Raw genomic sequence first — 22474 nt, 5'->3', positions numbered from 1 at the left:
GCACTGCGCAGGCGCCGAACCCATCCAGGCCTACCCTGACCGAAGGGGCGGGGGGGAGGGGGGGGGAGTGTGCCGCCACGGCAGCGCATGCGGCCTCACGTCCCCTCCCCTCTCGCGCGCCCCGCCCGAAGGGGGAGTGGTCGGGTGAGGCGCCTCGCGCCGCAGCGCACCTGAGGGTGACAGGGCGGCGGGCCCGGGGGCGCTGCCCCGCGGCGAGGGGACGGCAACCGGTTGGGGCTCCCCCGCCGCCCGGGCGCTGCCTGCGGGGGTGGTGCCCGGGAAGCCGCCGGCGAGGCGGCGCGGGGGCTCTGCCCGCCCTGGTTGCGGCGGCGGCCCGGCGCTGAGGGAGCCGCGCTGCCCCCTCGGCTGAGGCGGGCCTGAGGGACGGGTCGATGGCGGCGGCCCTGGCCCAAGGCCTGGGTCTCGCTCTGGTAAAAAAAATTAATTATTATTTTTTTCTGGAATAAACCCGTAGATTTTAAACTCCAGGGAAACCTCGAGGAGGGAACCCGCGAGCGTGCAGTAAAGCCTGAGGTGAAGGTGCGGCGGTGGCGGCCTCGCGTCGCCGTTACGGCCAAAGCTATGGAGCAGCTCTGTCACCAGCGCTCGCCCAAACGGGCAGCTGCGGCTTCAGCACTGAGCATGCACAAGGCAGGTAGCGCAACTCAGCCGAGGTGGGAGTGGAGGGGCTGTGGGTCCTAAACCTCTGCCTTGCAGTGCAATAGTAGATTAATTATAGCTTTTCACTTTATCGAGATGCAAATAAACACAATTTAAATGTTGTAGAGAATAGCTTTGTCTTCTTAGCTTACAAGAACTGTGTGTGAGCACAAGCTTTCAGACTTTTAGCTCCTTTTGAAAGACTGCACTAAGTTTTGTAGCTCCTCGTTGTTATGCAGGTCATATGACTGTTGTCATGAATAACAAGCAACTGCAGTTAATAAACCCAAATTACAGTGTTGGTGCTTCAGTGGGAGGTATAGCAGAGTCTGTATTTACAGGCATTGGCTGGAAAGTGTTATGAACACAGTAACTAAGAAAATGTGCTGATTTGACATATCCCTGTAAAAGTTTCGGCATCAGGGTTTCTGTTTAGCTCAGACCATGGGTTAAAGCCTCTCTCCCCACAGCAATTCAGCAATTCAGCTGTTTTATTGAAAGAAATGCTTCTGTATACGATTGCATTACAGCCTCTCCCTTGAGGTACATTCCTTCCTAGAATTCTTAGGGCTGCAGATTGGTGAGGGCAAGTAATTTACAGTCCCCTCGTTATCTCGGGTAACATTTAACGTTTTAAATCAAAGTAAATGGCATCTATATTTCATCAGAGTTCCCTTTAAAACTGAGAGGATGTATACTTCCAGATGTTACAACACAGTTTGATTTACTATTTATGTGTCTTACGAAGTCAGTCATTTTATTTAGATGTCCTTCCCAATCCATTTCTCTTCTGGTCTGCCTGTTCTTAGCTGGCAGGGATTCCTGTTGAAGGCTGCTGCACGAACATGGTGTACTTGTTTGACATTGAAAGGTTCCTTTATACTTAATATGTCTGATGTTTGTTTTCTAACAATATGACCAATGCCATTCCAATAGGTTTTCTGATCCATATGTTCAACAAAATGTTGTTCTGTGTTTCTACCTTTGGATTGATTTTTAAGTTATTTAGCAGTAAAAAAAAGTGGCATTTCAGTGACAATCAGCAGCATTACTTCCATAATAGGGATGCGAAAAATGTCTCCATTTGCTTTGTACAATGTATTTCTCCCAGTAGCCCACAAAGGGGCTCTGCTTTCTGTTTTCTAGTGAGAAACAGAGTGTGGTTCATTCAGCTCAGTGAATTAATGAACAAGCTGCTATCTGACAGTGCATATGGCTGGTATCCTAGTTCAGGAACTTAAAAGGTCACTGAAAAAACCTGCATAATATTGCAGCATTATATCCTGTAATGTGTGCAAGAGTGATTCAACTGTCTACTAGGAAAACCTTCTTATTGTGGTTATGTTCTGGATTAGATTGCCCAAGAGGATTACAGAATCTCCATAATTGGAGGCTTCTAACAAAGAGCAGACAAATGTCTCTGGGGAGTCGGGCAGGTACAGCTGATCCTGTCTCAGACTGATCCCTGTATCCTGCAGGGCTCCCAGGGAGCAGCTGCCTCGGGGCAGCCTGGCCAAGCCTCAGGAAGCAGGGTGAGGGCTGCCTGCAAACTGAAAAGACACCTGCTCAGGAGGGGACCGTGTAGCAATTTGCACGGAACATCCATGGTTATTATGCACTCATATGTTATTTCTCATCCTGCTCCAACCTGAAGTTTTGTTCATTCTTTCTCATTACAGGGAAGTAGCTTACTGTGTGTGCTGGCTGAATTTTCACAAGCTTGCACTGATTCATCTCAAGCCAGTGGCAGTGTTGCTCACCCAGGGTCTTCAAGTTGGGGAAAGCAGCTGGGAGAAGTGGCTGAGAAGTGCTGGCCTGGAAGTCAGTGAAGAGCTTGATGTGGTAGGAGCATGGCTGCGTGAGCAGAGCTCCTGGTAGAAGCCAGCACCTGGGGTAGGACGTGACACCGTCCAGATTCACTCAGGGGCATCCTAATACTGTTCAGTGTGGTTGCACTACAAAGGTAGGCTTCGTAATTGAGTGAGGACCATTTTGCAGAATCCCACATTGAAGCTGCCTAGAAGCTATTTTGAAATTATTTTCTATTAAACAGATACACCACTGCTAGGAAGTATTAATAATAGTCATCAAGTTTATTTAGGGGTAAGTATGACTTTTTTTTTTCTTGACCTGCATCTCATTTCAGCGTAGTTTTAAACACTGTACAGTCAGCTACATTATTCTCTACTTTGGATATTGCCAATGAGACATGTCATCTCTGTGATCCACACTGAATGAAAATCAGTCAGAGCGCCTTCAAGCAGGTACCTCTTTATTATGGAGAGGTTTATATTTTATATTAAATTTGGACTACATTAAAACATAAATGTGCCTTAATTACATTAATAATTTAAATAATACTTGATTTAAATCAAACACCAAGAGAACTTGATTTAAATAACTGATTCAGTTTCCACATCAATTCTTACGGAAACCACTAATTTCATGCAGTGTTTGAAGACCCAGAGGGCAGAGCTGATTTCTTAGCAAATATGTAACTACAGCTACAGTGCTCTGCATGCAAATGTAAGGGTTACAAGGTTTGAGACTAGCTGCGTTTTGAAGCAGTACTCCTACAAAAGGAGTAATACAGATCTGAAAATGGACTGTTTTGCCCAGCTACTTGTCTACCTTCCATGTAAACTATTTCCACGTTATAGTTGTTTAATTCAGCAATAACTTAACTCTAGAGTTTAAGTGATAAAGCTTTTACCTTGTAAAACATGAAATAGCTTTTATTTTGAAACACCAGTGTTAAATTCTATACCTCTAGCAAACTCAACTGAATGCACTTCAGACATTCAGTTTAACGTAGGCCTGGTTTTTAGTTAAGTAAGACCAAAAGAACCTGACAAACATAGATACAGGAGATTTTATTTAACATTGTGTACAAAGAAAGGCTACAAATGCCTTAGATTTCCCCCCCCCCCCCAATACAGTTTTTGGATCCCTTTTTCATACCACTTTTCTCAGAAAATTAAAAAATAGTATCCAGAATGACATTTCCCCCCCCCCCCCGCCTTTTTCCCTTTCCTTTTCCCCTTCTCTTTGGGCCTAAAATGAGAGATGGTCAGCAGTACAGTTTCAACACCTTTCAGTATTAAACTGTTTGGATTAGGTTTTCTTTTCCAAAACCAGAGCACTATGAGATACTGAAGCACTAGCAACAGCAGTATAGAATGTCAAAAACTGACTCCCTAACATGGTAGTGTTAAACCAACGCCAACAATATTAACTCTGATGAAACCCAAAATTACCCAAACAATAACAAGTTGTCTTCTACACCTGATAATTTAGCACTAATTATATAATTTAATTGTATTTATATTTAAATAAATAGTCTTAACTCCTTTCCTTGGAATTCTTCATGGATTATAAACACTTGTAATACTAGAGATAAGAACAGACTACACAACTTACATAGGCAAGAAAAGGCTTAGTTTTATTTTTTTTTTTTTCTGGACAGACACAGAAAGGACATTTCAGTGTCCTGCTGTGAGATCGTATTTAAATTCACTGTTTCACTATGGTGCTTCTCAGTCATCCAACACAATTCCTTACCCTCTTTTTGCTGCCGTGGTTGTACTGCTGTCACAACTTTTGAACCATCTGTCCCTGTGTTGATAAGTTTTATCCAGAATTCCAAATACATTACCATTCCTGAGTGGCTTCTGCAAGTTTTCGTACATAATTGTGAAGCCCAAAACAAGATTTCTCTTCGGCTGAGAGAAGCAGTAAAAAAAGGATTAGAAGGGGGTGTTGTGAGGAAATGTCTCTTTTGCTATGGCAGCTTTTACGTTACTACCTACTAGATTTGAAATATTTTTTTTAGATATGGATCAGTTTTCAGCTATTTATGTAATCCCTAGAGTTAGCGTAGTCCCAATTTCTTCCAAAATGGGACTAAAATGGAGGAAATTTGAGCTACTCTATGTAGATTGGCATTTGATCATTCAGCTGGACACAAGGAGGAGAAGGGACTAAGTCTCTCCCCGTAACTGCCTTCTGGCCTTGCTCAGACTGCCCCAGGGGAGATGCGAGCATGTAAGGGCCGAGGCCATCTGCTTGCTGGTGGGCTCTACCCCGTCATCCTTCTTTTGGGTCAGCTGCAGAAAGCTGCTGTGTTTTCTCTCCTGCCTTTACAGGCAGGAAGCTGTTTTGTACACAAGCCTGCCCTTCCATACATCCCCAGGGATGTAACATGGCCTTGTGATACAAATCATTCTGCACATTAGAGAAATGGTTCATCTGTAGAATGTCTTGGCGTCTCAGAACAACTTACTGCCAGGGAAAAACACTGCAACAGTTGCACAAACAAAACCTCCAGTGGAAAATAAAAAAAGTTTTCTCCCTTCTGATGAACCACTTCGACCAGAGGATTCAAACGTGACTGCAGTTAAGATGAAGCAGTAGAACAAACACTTCTGCTAGGCTTGGGGACTCCGTAATCGTATTAATTCCGAATATGCTTGAACAGGTATAAATAATAGAATCTTACTAACTCACAAACCAGGCCCTATACGAGCCGGAGCTTTGGAAGTACCTGGTCCATCCTGCACCAGAAGACTGGAAATATTTTAGTTATCTCCAGGGTTAGCTCTGCTACAAACTGAACCTCCCAATGTGGTAGTTCCTACAGTACAGTGATGTGAAGTGGTTTCTGTTTGAAAAGGAGGGTCTTTTTTACTGAAAGGTGAAACATGAGAGTAGGAAATAAATGACATGGAAAATATTCACGATTCACCTGCATGTTTTTTACAGTGGTCTCCAGCAATTCCATGATGAGATGATAACACAGAGAATCAGCAGTGGAGGCAAACTAGGTCATTTAATAATTTTCTAATTCTTGGCAATAGCGTTTATGTATTTGCTTGACCTGGAAGGCCTAAATTAGTAATATGGTCATGGAAGGAGGAGAATCAAGATAACATGTACACTCAGGTTTGCTTTTTATGGTAACACACGGACTCTCTTGCTCCTCCCTATCTATTGCCACGGAGCAGCAGAGGGGAAGGTAGAGAGCAAGTGATAAACTTTGCTTTTGTAGCACTGAACTATGAATTTTCAGTAGCAAGAGGGGTTGCAGCACACCAGAACTGGGAGGCTACAGTAGCTAAAGTCCTGGTGTTCCTATATTAATGTTTATTTACTGGCAAGACGGTCTTTGCTCATGATATCTAGGGCATAAGTTGCCTTCTGTAATGTGAAATGAGGCCTTCTTTATAGCTCCAAACCATGTGATCTGAGTGATTCCAATTTATGCATCTCTTTTCCATTTGTGTTACTTTTCTTCCCTAAAACCTTGTTAAGGAATAATCATTAACTGTAAGTGCTTCCTTTAGAGCTTCTCCTGGTTTTAAGGACAATCCATGTATTTAATTCTCTTCAATGAGAAATTTCATAGAATACATATGAACACTCATTTCATTCTAGTTCAGAGTGGAGAATTGCTAATACTAATCTAAGGCTCCAGTATCTCAGTTGCACGTACCCTGTGTTAAAGGAAGTGAATAGTATCAGACTTATTTTTCCAGTAACAGTACTATGACAATATTAGCAAAGTTTACAAACCAAAACATACCTGGACTACAAAATTTAAGAGGGAATAAACAAATGACCAACTACAACAAGAATTTGATTAATTTGATTGTATCTACTTAGGAATTGCCCTTCCAGATTTTTCTTCTTCAAGGAACAGGGGCAAATCCCTTAAAATCTAGCATGAATGTATTGGTCTCCTGTTATTACAAGTCCCTGTCTTCTTGAATTAAAGTAAAAAGAGAAAGGGTAAGGGTTATTCTTCAAACATTTCCCATTTCTTCCTAAGATTTCCCTAAAAAGAATGCCACATTTGATGTTGTTATCCCAGTAGATGACCAAGCACTGAAACAAAAGGATTAACCAGTGAGGAATCAGAGAGGGTTGGGTTTTTGCCATCAGATTTTAAACATTTTTAAAAGCCATGTCAGTCGATTTACATTTTATACATACTTGAAAGAATGGCACATTAAGAAAAATGAACACATTGCAATGCCTTCCAGTGTTACAAGGGTGACAGACAAATTTGGAGATCCACTTTAAAGACAGTACATTTGTTTAAATAAACTCATAGAAAACTAACACAAACAATCATAAAACAGATCTTTAAACCAGTAAAATGAATAAACTGTAAAAATACTGCATCTCCCATAAACATCTGTGGTTCCACCACCTTGTGGCCAACGAAAAAAGTTGCAGTTTTGCTCGGTAGGTGCATGCTGATTGCCTTGTATTAGCAACGGACGGTCAGAATCCAGGCAGGCAGCGGGCATCGGCAATACAGGCACCACACTGCTGCGTTTTGCCCTTAGCTGATACACTGAAAAATAGCAGCATTAAAATACAGCCTGAAATAGCTTAGCTACTACCTCAACTTGTTAAAATTGTGCAAGAATAAAGAACACCAGCAGCATTTTAATGGATGCTTCAATTTGGTTTCAGATGCGCACACAAACACAAAGCTGAAACTGATCTAGTAACTGTTATTTCTTGTCCATCCTTGAAAACTTTTCCATAGTTTGCTTTACTTTTTCAAAATTTTTCCTTAAAAAGCTATTCAGCATTAAAAAACATCCATGAGAACTTAAAATACTTTCTAAATGCCAGGAAACTGATGCTTATTCCTCTCCTTAAACTGGAGATATGCAGACTGTCCTAATCAGCTGAATTTCTTTAGTTGAAAGTTTTAACGTTTCAGATTCCTGTTAGTGAAAGCTATGTTTTTAGAAAGGTCTCTCCAATACACTAGAAACTGAAAGAGCATAAACTCCCGGTACACATGTAAAGGGTAATTTTTTGCTTTTATGTTCTTTATATTGTACCTTTTAATATGGAAAATGGAAGAGTTAGTTTTTCTGACACAACTCGTAAGGGAATATATGAGAGCAGAAATCAGAAGGCCGCCTCTAAAACCAAGTTTTACAAGTCCCTTTTTGTTTAAGTATGATAAGGCTTTTTAAAAAAATAACAAAGTAAAAAAAAAAAAAAACAACAAAACAAAACCAACCAACATTCCTGGGAAAAGACCATAAAAGCCTTTTGGAAATACTTAATTTCTGAAAACATAAGACTACTTGAAAAAACTTAATTGCAAAATTAAAGGAAATTCAAGAAATCAATTCTCGTATTTCAAATCAGTCCATGATTTCATCATCAGCAATAAGATGCGCTATCTTTTCCAGCCCAAAATTACCAGCTTTGGGGAAAACATACTCATACTTAACAGAAATAATTAACGGGTTAAGTTAAATTAACTTTTCTTCCCTGATCCACATGCCTGCATGTTAGATAATGTTACATTAGAACTGAGTATTGTAATGAGAGACTAAAAGCAACAACCTGTAACAGTAACCAAAGCAAAAGCAATTTTCTCATGGTTACATACTATAGATCAGTAATTTAATATTAAAATTAACTTCCTATATAAATAAAAAATAAAAAGTTGGGCAAAAGTAAATTGGCACAGTCATTATGGTATTGCTTTCCAGTTTCAACACTGCAAAGAGCAGCCACAGATTCCCCACACCAAAAGGAAAAGGCCGTCACCCAGCCACCTTGTGTAGTTCGGTTGGGTTTTTTTTCCTTTTAAATGAAGTCATCAGCAGTGCTACTGCCTCAGATATATCAGCCGACAGCTTGGAATGGGTAGGTGTGCAGCTTGCAGTAAAAGGATTGCTATAGAACCGCTATGTAAAAATGAGAACAAATACATAAAAACAAAACCATAGAGTGTGGTTTACTGGTCTGCATGACCTTCCTTGTAAAAAGTCAGTGTTTTTCAGGATTGTGACTAATTTTTACCTTCAAAAAGGCAAAAAAATAAATCAAAATCTTAAGCCCTCAAGTTTCCTTGCCTTCATTCCCTCCCTCCCCCAAAAAAGCACCTCCTACTATAAACACTTTTTCTGTTTTACGGGTTCAGAAGTTGGAATGTAGTGGAAATACATACAAGAGAGAAGGAATTTCTAGTTGTACATTACATTACAAAGAGGTTTGCTCCCAGACCTAAGGAGGGAGGGATACTAAGCAATATTAAATTCCTATAAGAATCCTTACAAAGCATGCAAAATATTGATATACTCACAAAATTGAAATTCATATTGGTTTCTTTTTGAATTTGCAACTTCACAGTACAATAATTTCTAATATTATGCAGCAGTCAGAATTACAGTGACTACAAAATCATTTCCCTTTAATTTTTTTTCTTTCCATTTGTTTGAAAGACTCATTTTTTGAGTTTTTGGGTTTGTTTTTTTTTTTAATTGAGAGGTTGCAGATCACCCATCAGAAAATGTGAAATTCAGCGTAACGGGGTGCCTTCCTTGCCATATTTCCCCTCAAATGATGTTGACAACCTAACTCTACCGATCTTTCAAACTCTGTCCCTCCTTTCCCCTTCCCATGCCAATTCCCTCCCTTGTCTTCTCGCCAGGACGGTGATGGGTGGACGCTGTGTAACTGGGTAGGAAGCGAAGGGGGCTGGAGTAGTTTATGAAAGTGGAATCACTCCCCCTCCCCCCCCCGCCCCGACGTTTGGCACAACTGCTTCACAGCCAGAATACTTTGCTCTGGATCCCAGCGTTAGATAATACGTTCAATTCCCTAGACAGATACTGCTGCCCTTTATGCCTAGGTGGCTTTCACCCATTCAGGCAGGGAAACACAAGCTGGTATTTGGCTACACCTTTTGTACTGCTGTATGATGTTCCATTGAAATTTCTTCACTGCTCTTACTTAAAACAGGGTTGGAATTTCTGGAGAAGACACAATGCATGCTACTTGCTAGATTGTCCATAAAGTACATTCTGACACATTTTATCAAAGTATTTGTATCTATCAGAAAAAGACTCTTGTAGAAGCAACATACAAAGCCTCCAAAAATTCAAGTATCAAAAAAAGATGTTCTGATAAAAGTTTGGAGTAAGCATCCAGCCAAACTGATAGCCATTGAATTATTATTTTTTTTGTCCACAAATGCTTCAATTATTTTTGCAGTGATAACATCTTTTCTTTGGAGCATTGGGAACTAACAGTCTTCTCAATTAATTTTCATGAAGTTTTGTGGGGTCTAAGGAATTTAGCAATCCTGCCTGGATAATATTGCCCCTGCTTTTATATGCAAACAACAGAATCACAGAATCACTGGCTCTAATCCTCCCTGCCTGTCTTTAATTTACTGTATTTATTTATAGTGTTACATCATCAGGTCTGGCTCCCTCCACCCAAAAAAACCCATCAGAAGTGCAACATAGGCAAGAACAGGGCATCGCCTTCCCTAGAGTTGTATAAACATTTGCAAGGGAAGGGGTGGGTGAGACAACAACAAAAAAAAAACCACCAAAAAAGAACACACACACACCCACCCACCCACCCCCCAAAAAAAAAGTTCTAGCTTGTAGAACGGTTTCATTTCTTTAGAATCCTGTTCAAATCAAGACTTGAATTTCTGAGGAGGGAACGTTAGATCCCAGACCCTTCCCTTCTCCCCTCTTCTCACAAAGCAATGCTATTTTGTGGCCTAGAACAGTACTTTAAAAACAGCAGTTATTAAAGACACAGTTGTGATATATCCTTTAACTCCCCCTCATCCAAAAAGGGGTATCCCATCAAGTGGTCCAGTAGAAATCTTGAAGTTTCTTTACGATAAATTAAATCCATAAAATGAGGAATACCTTCTGTCACATTCCCAACAAGAATAATAGCCACACTCTGTGGTGCATTTGTTCAAGTGTCTATTGCTCCTTCTAGTGGAGGCTCTGCACAGCTCCATCTCCAGGTCAGTTCCTACCAGTCAGAAGTAGATTTTTCTCCGTTCTCTTCAGTTTCTCTCTGGTTAACAAACAGCAGAAGCACTGAGGGCCACAGTTCCCCAGGACAGGAACAGGCCAGTCACGTCTGAAGAAACGCCAGTCGTCTTTTTCTCAGGTGCGGCAGATTTATGCCAAGAGCAGTTCCTTGTGTCCTGCTGGTATCGCAGGTACCTACACCTCTGTGGAAAAGAGGATGCTTTGCCTCTTGCTGTCTGGAGTAGGGATAGTCTCTAGCTGCAGGAAGTACAGAAGAACTTGAACCTAGAAAGAGAAAGAAAGAGGTAATTAACTCATTAACGCCATTAACTCATTCACCTCCTTTGAGAAGCTGGCAGATGTTCCTACAGCCCTGTCCACAGGAACATCTCGCAGTTATGTATTTGTTTTAATACAGTCTGTAACAGCAGGAATATTAAAACTTGCAGTGCTTCAGAGACACTCTTTTCAGCTTCCAGGGTATAAAACTGGTGTTGGTGTTCCACTGCACTGAAAAAAATCTGATCTATAATTTCCCATTACTCAGGAAAGTACAAACCAGTCTGATCAGCTAATACAGCCTCTACGTTCGAATTCTCTGCATCGCCTTCAAAAGGCAGTAGTGGCCAACGAAATCTGAATTTAGCAAAGAATTTTGTTGTGCATCAATGAAGGTGGTTTAAGTGTAGAGGAGCATTTTGGAAAAACACTAACGGTTCTTTTATCCTTGGCTAGCAACATGGCGCTGTGAAGCAGCCCTCAGAAAATCTTCCTATGCACAAACACAAAGCACCCAGGACTGTGTGTATACTGACATTTTTTCATTAAAAGCTGCATTAGTACAGATGCAAACCAAACTGCCTGAAGAAACACAGTTCTACAAACAGTCTGAAATGTCGTGTAAGGGTGAAAGTTGTTTATTTTCTCATAAAAACCTGTCACGAAAACACAGAAGGAGGGCTGCAGTTTCCCACATACTGCATTCGCAAGGTTCAATAGCACATTTAGGATTTTACCTGGGACATGACTTCTAGCGACCAACTGTCCGTCATTGTGATAGGCTGGGTTGGGTTAGCAGGGATTTTACTGTCCTTCTCTGAAGGTCTGAGCAGCGTTGGTCCAAAGACAGTTGCAAGATTATGCAGGGACATCTTGTTAATGCTTTCCCTCTCAGCAACCCTGGGAGAAGAAACAATGAACAAGGCAGATCTTTATAAATACCAGAGTTTGGAAGTGTCCTTAAGTAAGAAACCATATTTATTCGTTTTGTAAAAAAAAAAAAAGTTTAGAGACATTCAATCAACTGCTCTGTCCATATGTGCCTAAACAAACTTTATATATAAGCAATACCTCGATCTGACACAACCACAAGGCTTAAACTGGGGAAAAGGACCGCTGCTTACTGTCTGGACGAGCTACAGTGGGACAGGAATAAAGGAATGTTTTTCATCCCAGTTTCATAAATGAGAAACTGAGACACGCAGGTTAAAAAAAAATTTACCCAAGGGCAGAAAAGTCTGCAGCTGAAACACAAGTAAAACCCAGATTTCCTGGATTTTAATCCAGAACCTCAGTCACAAGATTATCTTTCATCTCTCCAGTGACAGCCTCTGGTACGTACAAAATACATATGTAAATTAACACACTGTGCATGTATTAAGCAAGCTTATTGCATTAATATCAAGCACATGGAAATACTCTTTCATGGTTACAACCATATTTACAAAGACACAGACAAGATCAGAAAGATGAGACTAAGCAAGGAACCAACAACTCCAGTTAGCAGGAGTGCAAAGCTGGAATTTTTAAAATAACATCACGTTAGGTTGCAGACACCTTTTGAGACATAGCTCAAGTCCTTAAACATGGCCAAAGCTTCACGCTTTATACTAAAACCTTTCCCGATCTTTGTATCCAGATGCAGGTGCAGTTTTGCAGCGATATTGCAGCAGGAATTTGCATTTGCACTAGATAAGCCCCGAGACTTTTGTTACCCCCTTCCATCAGTTCTAATCCTTTCAGTATGAGTTGGAATGGAATTCAGGATTTAGTGCCTCACTAAGTGAGTATGAGACAATAGTTATCCGATGAGCATTCACAGCACATCAGCAAATTTCATTTGTGCATTCAGCACGAAGTCAAGGAAAAGGCTCCTCTTTTCAAAACAACGATGCTTTACACATTAAATATGTGTCTAAAGGATCCACATATTACCTTTTTAAATGGTCCAAAAGGAAAAGGAATGTCACAAAGTTGGGTTCTGGAAGCGATAACAACAGATTCAACATACAGCTTTCCTTTGCAACAGGATCTGAAAGTGCTACAAGACAGAAAATAACAAAACATCACCATAGGCAGTGAACGAGAATTTGACTGACTGCTGAATTTCCCAAACCAATAAATACAGCTGGTTGTGAATGGACTGTAATTACATCATAGGTAATTACATCAGCAGGTCAGAGTTGCACATCAATACCCCACATAAATAATAAGGGATCTCTTCCCTTTATTTCATAGATATGTAGAGAATCCTTTCCTCTCAAGCAGTTCAAGTGCTTTCAGACTTTGAACCATTATGATGTTTTTCCCCTGCATCAAGACAAGACAAGCCCAAAGAGGGCTTCCCTGGAAGACGATGGGGCAAACAGCAAGCAGAGCCTCCACAAGCAGGCTGTCATTCTGTTCTTAACCTATCCTTCCGAAACCTGGTCATTTCTGACTTACAAAGAGGCTCGGCAATTGCCCATATTGAAGCTCATAGGAAGAACATGTCATTCCAAGGCTGATTTCTGAGCTCCATTTCACTTCCCTAACAGCTTGTTCCAGGCTTCTGTCCAACATTATAAATATTTTTTTGTATTGCTCCAGGAGCAACCTCCTATGGAACAGTGTCTTCAGTACAGACCGGTTATCAAGGGTTATTTCTGCTATTACCTACCAATGCCCTCAGCAAAGTTGGGGTACAGTTCATCTGTAAAGAGGGGTTCAGGCAGTTCTCGGAAGTACAGTTTCAAGGTGCCTGCAATGGCATTGACGTCCATCTCGCTCATCATCACTGACACATCTTTGTTATCTGAAAGAGGAAAGAGGGGAAGCAGGGTAACAGAGCTGCTGGCCTTGCGTTCCTTCTTTTTCTTGCTTTGGCTCTCTGTTTATCCTTTATCTTTGCCCAAATAGCTGAGAGTTTTCCTGTTTACATTTCCGCAGATTAAATGAGCTACCTTCTGACAACTGAGAAGTGCTGCGCAAATGACTGCAAACAGTTTATAGCTTTACACCAAGTAGAGGGAACCTCTCACTCCCCAGGGTTAGTTATGCTGTGCCAGCAACCTCAGCCTGATCTGGAACAAGCCCTGCTTGACTGTATTTACATGCATTTCAACTTTCATTAGTGACAATAATTGTTATTCCCATTCCCTGCTTCTGACAGCTTAGAATAAGAGACTCGGAGGCTGTCTAGCTCCCCATTGAGTGTAGCTAAAGTACACAGGCAATTTGGGGCTCACATTTCAGTTTTGTTACTATTAAGAACAACAAAACCACCCCCTTTCCCTAAAACAAACAGACCAACCAGCAGAGCCAGTGCTGGTTTAATGAAGCTTTATGTAAAACAGCATTTAATATAAATGAAAAAAGTTGGTTTTCAAAATATGAAACACCCTTACTTGCACTATTGAAGATTCATAAACCAATGTGTTTGGTAGCTTAGGGGGATTGAAAAGAATATAGAAGAAGGAAGAAAAGTAACAGAAGAAGTGAAGAAAAAGTGCAGTGAGGGTGAATTTGGGCACCTGGCACAGGCCTCATGACTGCTCGCATCAAAAGAGAGCTCATGTGCGGCTTGAGCAGTCCTTGGCCTGTCACGTGGAGGCTGGAAGTAGGGCAGCATTTCACCTTTTGTACCTCAGCAATTTGGAGGTGTTTCATCTGCCTGATCTTGGATGCCTTTTGGGACATACATGCAATTCTTTCAAATGCAGCACCAGTAAGGAGACCTTTTCTGCTCGAGGTCAAAGAAAGCTTTACAAAGGTAGGTCAAAATTATCTAATTTTACAATCTGCACACATCAATCCAGACAGAGTTAAGAAGAGAACTCGGGAGCCCTGACCACCCAACTTCAGTTTCGTAAACACCCTTCCTAGTCAACCTTAGAACGTTATTTTTGCTGGTTTCCTTTCACAAAGCATTCTCAATTTCAAGGACTTCTATTAATTTGGAGACCTCACAACAGCGAGGAAATTATGGCTTCTGATTGCTGCTGCTTCCCCTGAGGAAGGTGTCTGCCATTTACAAAGATTTGGCAAGGCAGGCAAACCCACCATTTCATGTGGGCTGGGAACAATAACAAACACATTATTTCATGTAAGGATCCACCTCGTTGTATGTCTTGGATTATAGCTGTAGCTGAAGAATATTGAGACAGTTGGTGTTGTTCAGCCTGGAGAAGAGAAGGCTCCAGAGAGACCTTAGAGCAGCTTTCCAGTACCTAAAGGGACCTACAGGAAAGCTGGAGAGGGACTGTTTACAAGGGCATCTAGTGATAAGACAAGGAGGAATGGCCTTAAGCTGAAGGAGGATAGATTTAGGTTAGATATTAGGAAGAAATTCTTCACTATGAGGGCAGTGAGGCCCTGGCACTGGTTACCCGGAGCAGCTGTGGATGCCCCACCCCTGGAAGTGTTCAAGGCCAGGCTGGATGGGGCTTTGGGCAACCTGGTCTAGTGGAGGGTGTCCCTGCCCATGGCAGGGGGGTTGGAACTAGATGGGCTTTAAGGTCCCTTCCAACCCAAACCATTCTGTGATTCTATGAACATTAATAAAACATGCAGCCAGGGTCAAAATTATTCTTCTTGTGTGAAAATGTCTACCACTTAAAGCTTCTTGGAGAACATAAGATTAAAATAGCATAGCCACCTGACAGGGCTCATGCAGGTTCTCACAGTGCAAAGGAAAACATCAGACACAATTACTTACTGACATCAAAGGCAGCTTTCAAAGCTTGGATATCGGTTGCAACCCCAGAAACACGGTAGATTCCCACCTCCTCCATTCCACGCCGCTCTATCTCCTCCACACACTGGCGCACTATGTAAGGCACTTTCGATCTCTCTCTCCTTAAGAAAGCCAGATAGAAGAGTTCAGCACAGCCCATGCCCTCAATCCTTGTTACCCCAGCCAGCCCGGCCTGCTAAAATCACCCCATCATTTTGCTGTGCAAACCTCTTCTGGAAAATGGGGTGGGAGAAAGGCTGAGCAGGCAATCAAGACTGAGCTGAAAAACTGCTTTTAAGACTGGAGAGGGTTTTCTGAGTGCCCCAGCCTGGCTTTGGTTGTTCTGCAGCTGCCTTGAGCACTTGGGCTTCTGGCCACATCCTAGTGCTCCTAGAGTATGTGACTTTGCCCAGGTAATCAGAGGATTCCCAAACAGACCTTGGATACATAGCAACACCGTTGCTTTCCAATTAATGCAATTCCACAGGGAGGAAATAACACACTTCCCAAACTATGTAACAGAACAAACAGGTTTCTTCTGGCAAACGATTCACGGCAAAAGATCAGGGGTTAAAATAATACAATAGGATCCAAAGAACTTGAACATTTCCGATTATGGAAAGGAAACACCACTGTTCAGTGGCTCTGGAAATTTGCAACCAAGTCAGCTAACTACAGAGTAAAGGGGCAAGGGGTATTTCCGGAACTCAGAAAAGTGATATGCTGTAAGTAAACACACTAGGTTTCAAAGCCTGCATGCATGCTGGTTTTTCCCCTGCAAAAAATGAAGCTCAGAGAATGTACAGCATCTCCATTCTGCAGCCCCAGCCATCTATACTGCTACCCGAGTGGAGCAGACTGGACTGACAAATCCCTCAGCAGGGCAAGGACAGGCACAACCCACTGGCCAGCTGGCTTTCTGAAAAACAACAGGGAGAAACATGACCCATCAGCTCACTTGGTGACAATAGCGATCTTGACCCCAAACACCCCAGTTTGTTTCCGGGACGGCATCCTTTTCAGGCTAAACTCCCGACTGGTAAACTTCACCGACAGCTTCACTTCAACCTGAATAAAACAGAACTGCTGTTACTTTTCAAACATTTTCTTTTTTATGCTGCAATGCAGAGCAAAGAAATAAAGCACAAAAGAGGTACAGAAGCAGTGCTAACTTCTGTTTTCCATACTTACTCCGTTCATCGAGATGACTGTGCGTTGCCAATCTTTGTCCTGCAATGCCTGTGGCTCCAGCTGAAAAACATGGAAGTTACCCATGAGCTAGGAACAGACTTCAGAGAAATCAGCTAGCCTGAAAGGCTTCTGTAAGTGAGCAGTGCACTACCACTTTCAACAGGTTATGTCTCTTCCATAGGAAAACACACATTCCAAGGTTTCCCCAGTTTCAGGTCATGGGACACTGCAATTCTCTGAGCAAGACTGATGAGGACTCACACACAAGGAAAATCCAGCAACGTGTGCAGTGTCTGCTCAACCATAAAGGCAACCTCAGTGAGCAAAATCAATGTTTGAAAGTCAATAACCACTGCTTTCATAGAAAGAGAGGCTGCATTCATTGCTGTAGCACAGCAGGCACATTAACAGCCAGCCAAATTTGTCCCAGCCCACAGGGCTAGGAGTCAGAAAAGGAGAGGAGAGAAGTAACTGATTTCTGAAGTAACTGATTTGAAATAGAGGAAGCTGTCTCCCTCTGCAGTTTTCTAGAGACAAGTGAGGTTGGATGAGTGTGAAATTACTGCAGTGAAATAAAAAGCCAGGATGGAGAACTTCATAGCTCTTGACTATGAAGCTAATAGCTTCCAAGAAGGACTATGTTCCACCAAATTCAAAAGACGTAGTGACCCTAACAGTGAGATCAAGGAAGAGAAATATGAAGTGATCCACAGAGGCAAGTAACTTTAAACAAACCAAACCTCTGTCAGGATCTGGAGAAGATCAGTCCAGAAATCATGGAAAGTTGTCCTCCTTCAACCTGCCTATTGCTTTTAATTTCTATTTGAGCATGGAGGCAGGAAGAACACCTGGCCTTGCTATTGCAAGAATTCATTAAACAGAAACAAGTTCTGATGCAAACCCCTGATCTCCCATTTTCAGCTTTGCTTGCTCTTTTGAGTGGATAGTTGTGAGGCTGGGGAGCAGCCAACTCAAGTACTCAAACATCACCCAGCCATTTCCAGTACTGCCTGGGAGAGTCCAAACACATCTGACCACCTGAGGAGCAGCACTCAACTCTAGCTAGACTGGCAAAAGAGAGAAAAGACCTGTTTGCATGGGGGCTTCTATCAGCAATCAGAACCAGCCAAAGCAAGAGCAGGAGGAGGCAACTGCAGTAGATTCTGTGTTTCAAGTTTACTGTCATCAGCAAACAAAAAGTCAGTAACTAGAGCTACTTCTGCAGCACAGCTCCTCCCTCTCACAGAAGCCCATGCAAAAGCAGAGGTAAATGTTGGAACAATGGCAGCTGCAATATATTCTGGGAGATCTTAGATGCAATCATGCTCACACTCTCAGATCATCGAAACTAACCCAATGCTGCTGACAGCTACAGAGGCAAGTCCCCCCATGCCCTTCCCCACTTCCCAAAAAAGACCACCAGCAGAGAGAACAATTTCTCCCTCCTTGCTCACACTGGAGAGACCCCAAGAAGCAACAGACAAGCGAGTCAGGCCAACCTTATCTCTGCGCACTTTGTTACGGACGTGAGCCCACAGTGGGATGCTGCCAGCACACACATGCTTTCCTGTCGAATTGGACCGGTTCCTGTAGGTGCAACTCTGGCAGAAGTTCCTGAAGACCCCTTGTAAGGAATAGTCAGTAACCAGTAGCTCCCACATTTTGGGACTGCACAAAGGTCCAGGAGGCCAATGGGCAGCAGTGCTTAGCTTCGGTGCTTCAGCAAACCCAAATAACACACTGCTTGCCAAGAGGGTTTGCTTATAACTCTGGCGGAATAGATCCGCCCCCGCCTGTGCGGCTGGCCAAGGTCCCTACAAGTTGGCCAGAATCTAGGCTGTTCTTCCCTGAATTTCCGTGCTGGAAGTTTGGTTTCTTTCAACAACTGCATTCTTTCCCAGAATCAAGAGGAAACCATTTCTGAAGTGTCTGGTTTCCTATGAAGAGCAACCATGCTCAGTATTCCTGAAAGCTCGATCTCCAGCTGCCTGAATCATCATCTCGTTAACCTGCCAAAATGGCCCTGCTGATAGACACAGTCACAGCCGATCCTCCAGCTTGGAAGCAGTTTTCCATGTGCTTTTAGAATGGAGTCACTGTGAGCGTATTATTTATAGCAGGGAGAGACGGCTTAAATCTGAAGGGGAAAGAGGGTTTTAAATATTTGCCAAAAAAGTTAAAGGAAGAGTCTAGCAGGGTCCAGTTACAGTTTATTTAAGCTAACAGGTATTACCAGTTATGTCTCAATGATGACCAGGGAACTCCTACCACTGTACAAAATGAAAGCAAGTAAATAGCTGTTAAAAAGTACGAGTCAAACAAAGTCCTGCTTTGTCTCAGGAGTGAATATTGTATGGCTGCAAAAGACTAGCAAAAGCAGTGTGCTGGAGCTGAGAGCTCACAGACGCTCTTCCTTGCTGGGTAACTACTGGAGCTGAGCAAGGGCTGCAAGCTTACCTGCTGCTACCTCTTGCTCCCCTATCTCTGAACTTTATTTCAGGGCTGGCAGGAGACAGCTAGGGAGAACAAGCACCAGGGAATGGGTCTGGATGACCCGAGCCAACCCTGCATAAATCAATGGCAATAACAACAGCAATTAAAAAAAACCAAACCAAATCCCCCTCAAGGTGCTTTTTAAATAACAAAACAAAATGATGGAAGCTAATAAAAGAGCAAAGCTTGAATAAGCTCTCAGCAGCACTAAGACAGGAAGATCAGGTCTAACAGTCTGATAAAGTCATAGTAGGAAATGACAGAGTCAACAGGAAACTAAGAACATCATTTAGACTTTGAGCAAGTTTTCAGTCCTGCACCCTGCAGATGTCTGACCTTCTAAGGCCAGCGAGAGCAACACAGGGAAAGGGCAGCTGGAGCAGACAGGTTACAAAGCAGACTGAAGACAGAGTTAGTGAGCGTGATGCTCCAGCATAGAGAGGGCCTGTGACAAATGGGGTCATGCTATCTTCTGGCCTGATTTGGAGATCGGTGACCTGGAAGAAGGAACACTGAGTAGAAGAATGCAATCTACAGACAACGTGCCAAAAGGAGGGCTGCTCCAAGCAAGCAAGCACATCGTGCTCGCTTTGCCAGCTCAAGCAGGAGGAGGCCCTGTGAAATGGCTGCCTCTGCATCAATTTGCCAGTGAAATTTACTGCACCTCTAAACATTTCCTTCAAACAGTTGCTTGGTTTGAGTGACAAAAGGACCTGTCCCTTCTCCACTGAAACTGTGAAAAACTGTGGTGTTGTATGCAAAAATAGAACAGACCTGCTCAAACCCTCAAAGACTGTATCTCACAGGCTTGTTTGCACAGTCCCCACCAAAAGCACATGCTGCACAGGAAAAATACAAACCAACCAGTTTATCTTTACTCCCTCAGCACCTCCAGTCCCCTTGTGGCCTATTCTTTGGCATTTGCAGTAGCAAGCTACAGCCCCAAATTCACTAATGAATCAAGCAAATGCCTCTCTGTATCCTGCGCAAAACACAACAGAACAAAGCAGCTCAGCACCACAGGGATTTCTGAGTGCAAGTCTCAGCTTAGCACTGAATTAAGACAGACAATTAGCATATAGCAGCCACTAGAGGCTGGGTGTGCAGAACAGAGTGGTGAGGACCTGGGAAAAAGGCCAACTGAGGATGCTGGTCAATGGCAAATGCAAGCCAGGCCCTAAGAAGAAGGGTGTCTGTGCTCTGCCTTGGGAAACCACCACAGAGAGTTTGATGATTTTTTTTTTTTCCCCCCCCAGAAAACGTATAGAAAGAGGAAAAAACAAAGCAGCATTAGTGGAAATGAAATGCCTGGGAGCAAGGACTGAGGCAACCTTGAGGTTAGTGTGTTTTATGCTATTTATTCACATTACTTCCTCCCTTTATTAAATCTCCCTGGCAACTTTACACTCGATCAATTTTTAATTGTAACTGATGTGACATACATGTTGTCAGAGTCTCACTGCTGCTGGAAACTCCCAGTCCAGCCATAACTCCATTCTTCTCAAAGCTCCCCACTGACATGTTAATCTTTCCCACCATCACCCTTTAGACATGACCCGTTGCCTTTTTCATTTCCACGCTATTTTCATTACTGGGATACTGTTCTGCATGAGCCAACTGTTTAAATGAACTTGAGCGTGTAAAAGGTTTTCTGAGTTGACACTTGGGAGGTATAGCATGTGACAATCTGTTTTACATGGAAAACAACCTAGATATCCGAAATAGCCATGTGCACTGCTATGAGACATCCCAGATAATTAAGCAGATAAGAGTGATTGTTTTGCATGGCAACAGAGGAATGGTGTTGCGCTGCTACCACAGAATGACGGATCTAAGGTCATATCCTCTCTGATTTTCCAGCACTGCTGAGACGGAGAAGAAAATGGTTTGCCTGAATTGATTCTGCAGGGGGGGCGGGGGGGAAAGGAACAAAAAAAAACCAACAAAGGAAACAGCATTTCTAGGAGGCACCAACTGGAGGAGATGGATCACAGGATGAAGTATCAGTTTACTCATGCAGTCTGTTCCCAAGCCAGAGGCCAGTTTTGCTGACATATGTGCCCACTTAGATATACAGTCTCAGGACCAAACAACAGGCTGCTGCACTCAAAACACATGGACATGCCTGCCACGTGAAGTGCAAAATTCAAAGAGCAAAAGAGCCAGCCTCCCAAGTGCCAAAGATGGATTGCAAGGTAACGACAGAAAGAAAAAAAGAAAAAAGTCGAGAGTTCAAAATGAGAGGAGCTGATTCTTACAACTGAACTAAGCCTCATGTTTCCTCCTATAAGATGATGTCCATTTCTTCCTCCCCCAAGCCCCTCAATAATTTCAGTTTCACAGTGTATGCAGGAATGGCATCTTATCCCTGTATTTCTCATGCCTGAGATGTAACAGAAGCCCCCAACCATGCGTAAAGGTCTGATGAGGACTCCACTTCTTCATTTACAGGAGGTTCTCTCACATTAAAACCTCAAGGTTTTATTTTTCAGGGATAAAACTTGCAGGTTGGCAGGCAATGAAGCTCTTGCATGTGCCTATAAAAACAGGTAAATAAAATATTCCATAGGAAAAGAAAATATGAGCAATGGGTGCTATTAAAATTGCTGTGCATTCCTGGAAGTTTCTGACCACACAGACCAATTTTCAGTCTTCCTTCCTCCACTGCCTTTATGTAACGGAGAGATTTAATAAACATTTCACAGCCAAAACAGTCCTCGTCTTGTTGATGCATTGTTTTCATCACTGTAGCTCAGAGAACTTGGTGAGTCAGAAGTCCCAGTAGTGGGAAGTTGCAGATTTACAATAATACACAGTTTAACAATACATTGCGATTTAGCCAACACAGAAATTTCCCTGTTTTAATCAGCAGGAGGATGCAGACGCTACTTTTAATGTTCCCAGAGTTTTTAACTAAAGGGAATTTAGGAAATAAAAACCCAACTCATCCAGCTTCACAGACCTTGCCTTCACACAAGACAGACTTTGGCTGAATAATGACAATGCAACAACAACAACAAAACAGAAAGCCCTAGATGCACTAGCAACTCTAAAGTAAACAGAATTTAATGTAAGAGCACCTGGGAAAATCTTGAAAGAAAACAACTATAAAACCAGTGATTGGAAAAGACGCTGACAGCATTAATACAGCTAACCTTCCACCACAGGTTGTAATTTGATTTTGTTGTTGCATTATTATGATTTCTTAATAGAGAAATAGTACTTGCTTTAAAAGTAAAACCCTTTAATAACCCTTATCAACCCAAAACCTTACCAGACTCTCTCATGACTTCTCTTTGCACTTATTCAATAG

At 42.4% G+C, this 22474-nt stretch overlaps 1 protein-coding gene and 1 long non-coding RNA gene across 3 annotated transcripts in view; one reads left to right on the top strand and one right to left on the bottom strand.

The window, feature by feature from the left end:
- The first annotated feature begins 148 nt into the window (after positions 1-148).
- On the top strand, positions 149-21063 carry LOC129213567 (uncharacterized). Its single transcript, XR_008579469.1, has 5 exons — positions 149-431; positions 2340-2763; positions 13692-14514; positions 20418-20498; positions 21022-21063. It is a non-coding gene; the product is annotated as an uncharacterized LOC129213567 (long non-coding RNA).
- BCR (BCR activator of RhoGEF and GTPase) overlaps positions 4084-22474 on the bottom strand; it is a 106738-nt gene continuing 88347 nt past the window's right edge. For both annotated transcript variants that reach the window (XM_054843842.1, XM_054843843.1), the window contains 7 exons: positions 16669-16728; positions 16436-16545; positions 15460-15599; positions 13423-13557; positions 12699-12804; positions 11501-11663; positions 4084-10769 (listed from right to left, as the gene is read on the bottom strand). In XM_054843842.1, the coding sequence (XP_054699817.1) occupies positions 10680-10769; positions 11501-11663; positions 12699-12804; positions 13423-13557; positions 15460-15599; positions 16436-16545; positions 16669-16728 (804 nt within the window). In that variant the 3' untranslated portion in view covers positions 4084-10679. The remainder of the gene's footprint in view (positions 10770-11500; positions 11664-12698; positions 12805-13422; positions 13558-15459; positions 15600-16435; positions 16546-16668; positions 16729-22474) is intronic.

This window comes from Grus americana, chromosome 16, assembly GCF_028858705.1.
Source record: "Grus americana isolate bGruAme1 chromosome 16, bGruAme1.mat, whole genome shotgun sequence".
Taxonomy (NCBI): Eukaryota; Metazoa; Chordata; class Aves; order Gruiformes; family Gruidae; genus Grus; species Grus americana.
Note: the sequence above shows the minus strand (reverse complement) of the source record. Positions and strands in the feature narration are given on the sequence as shown.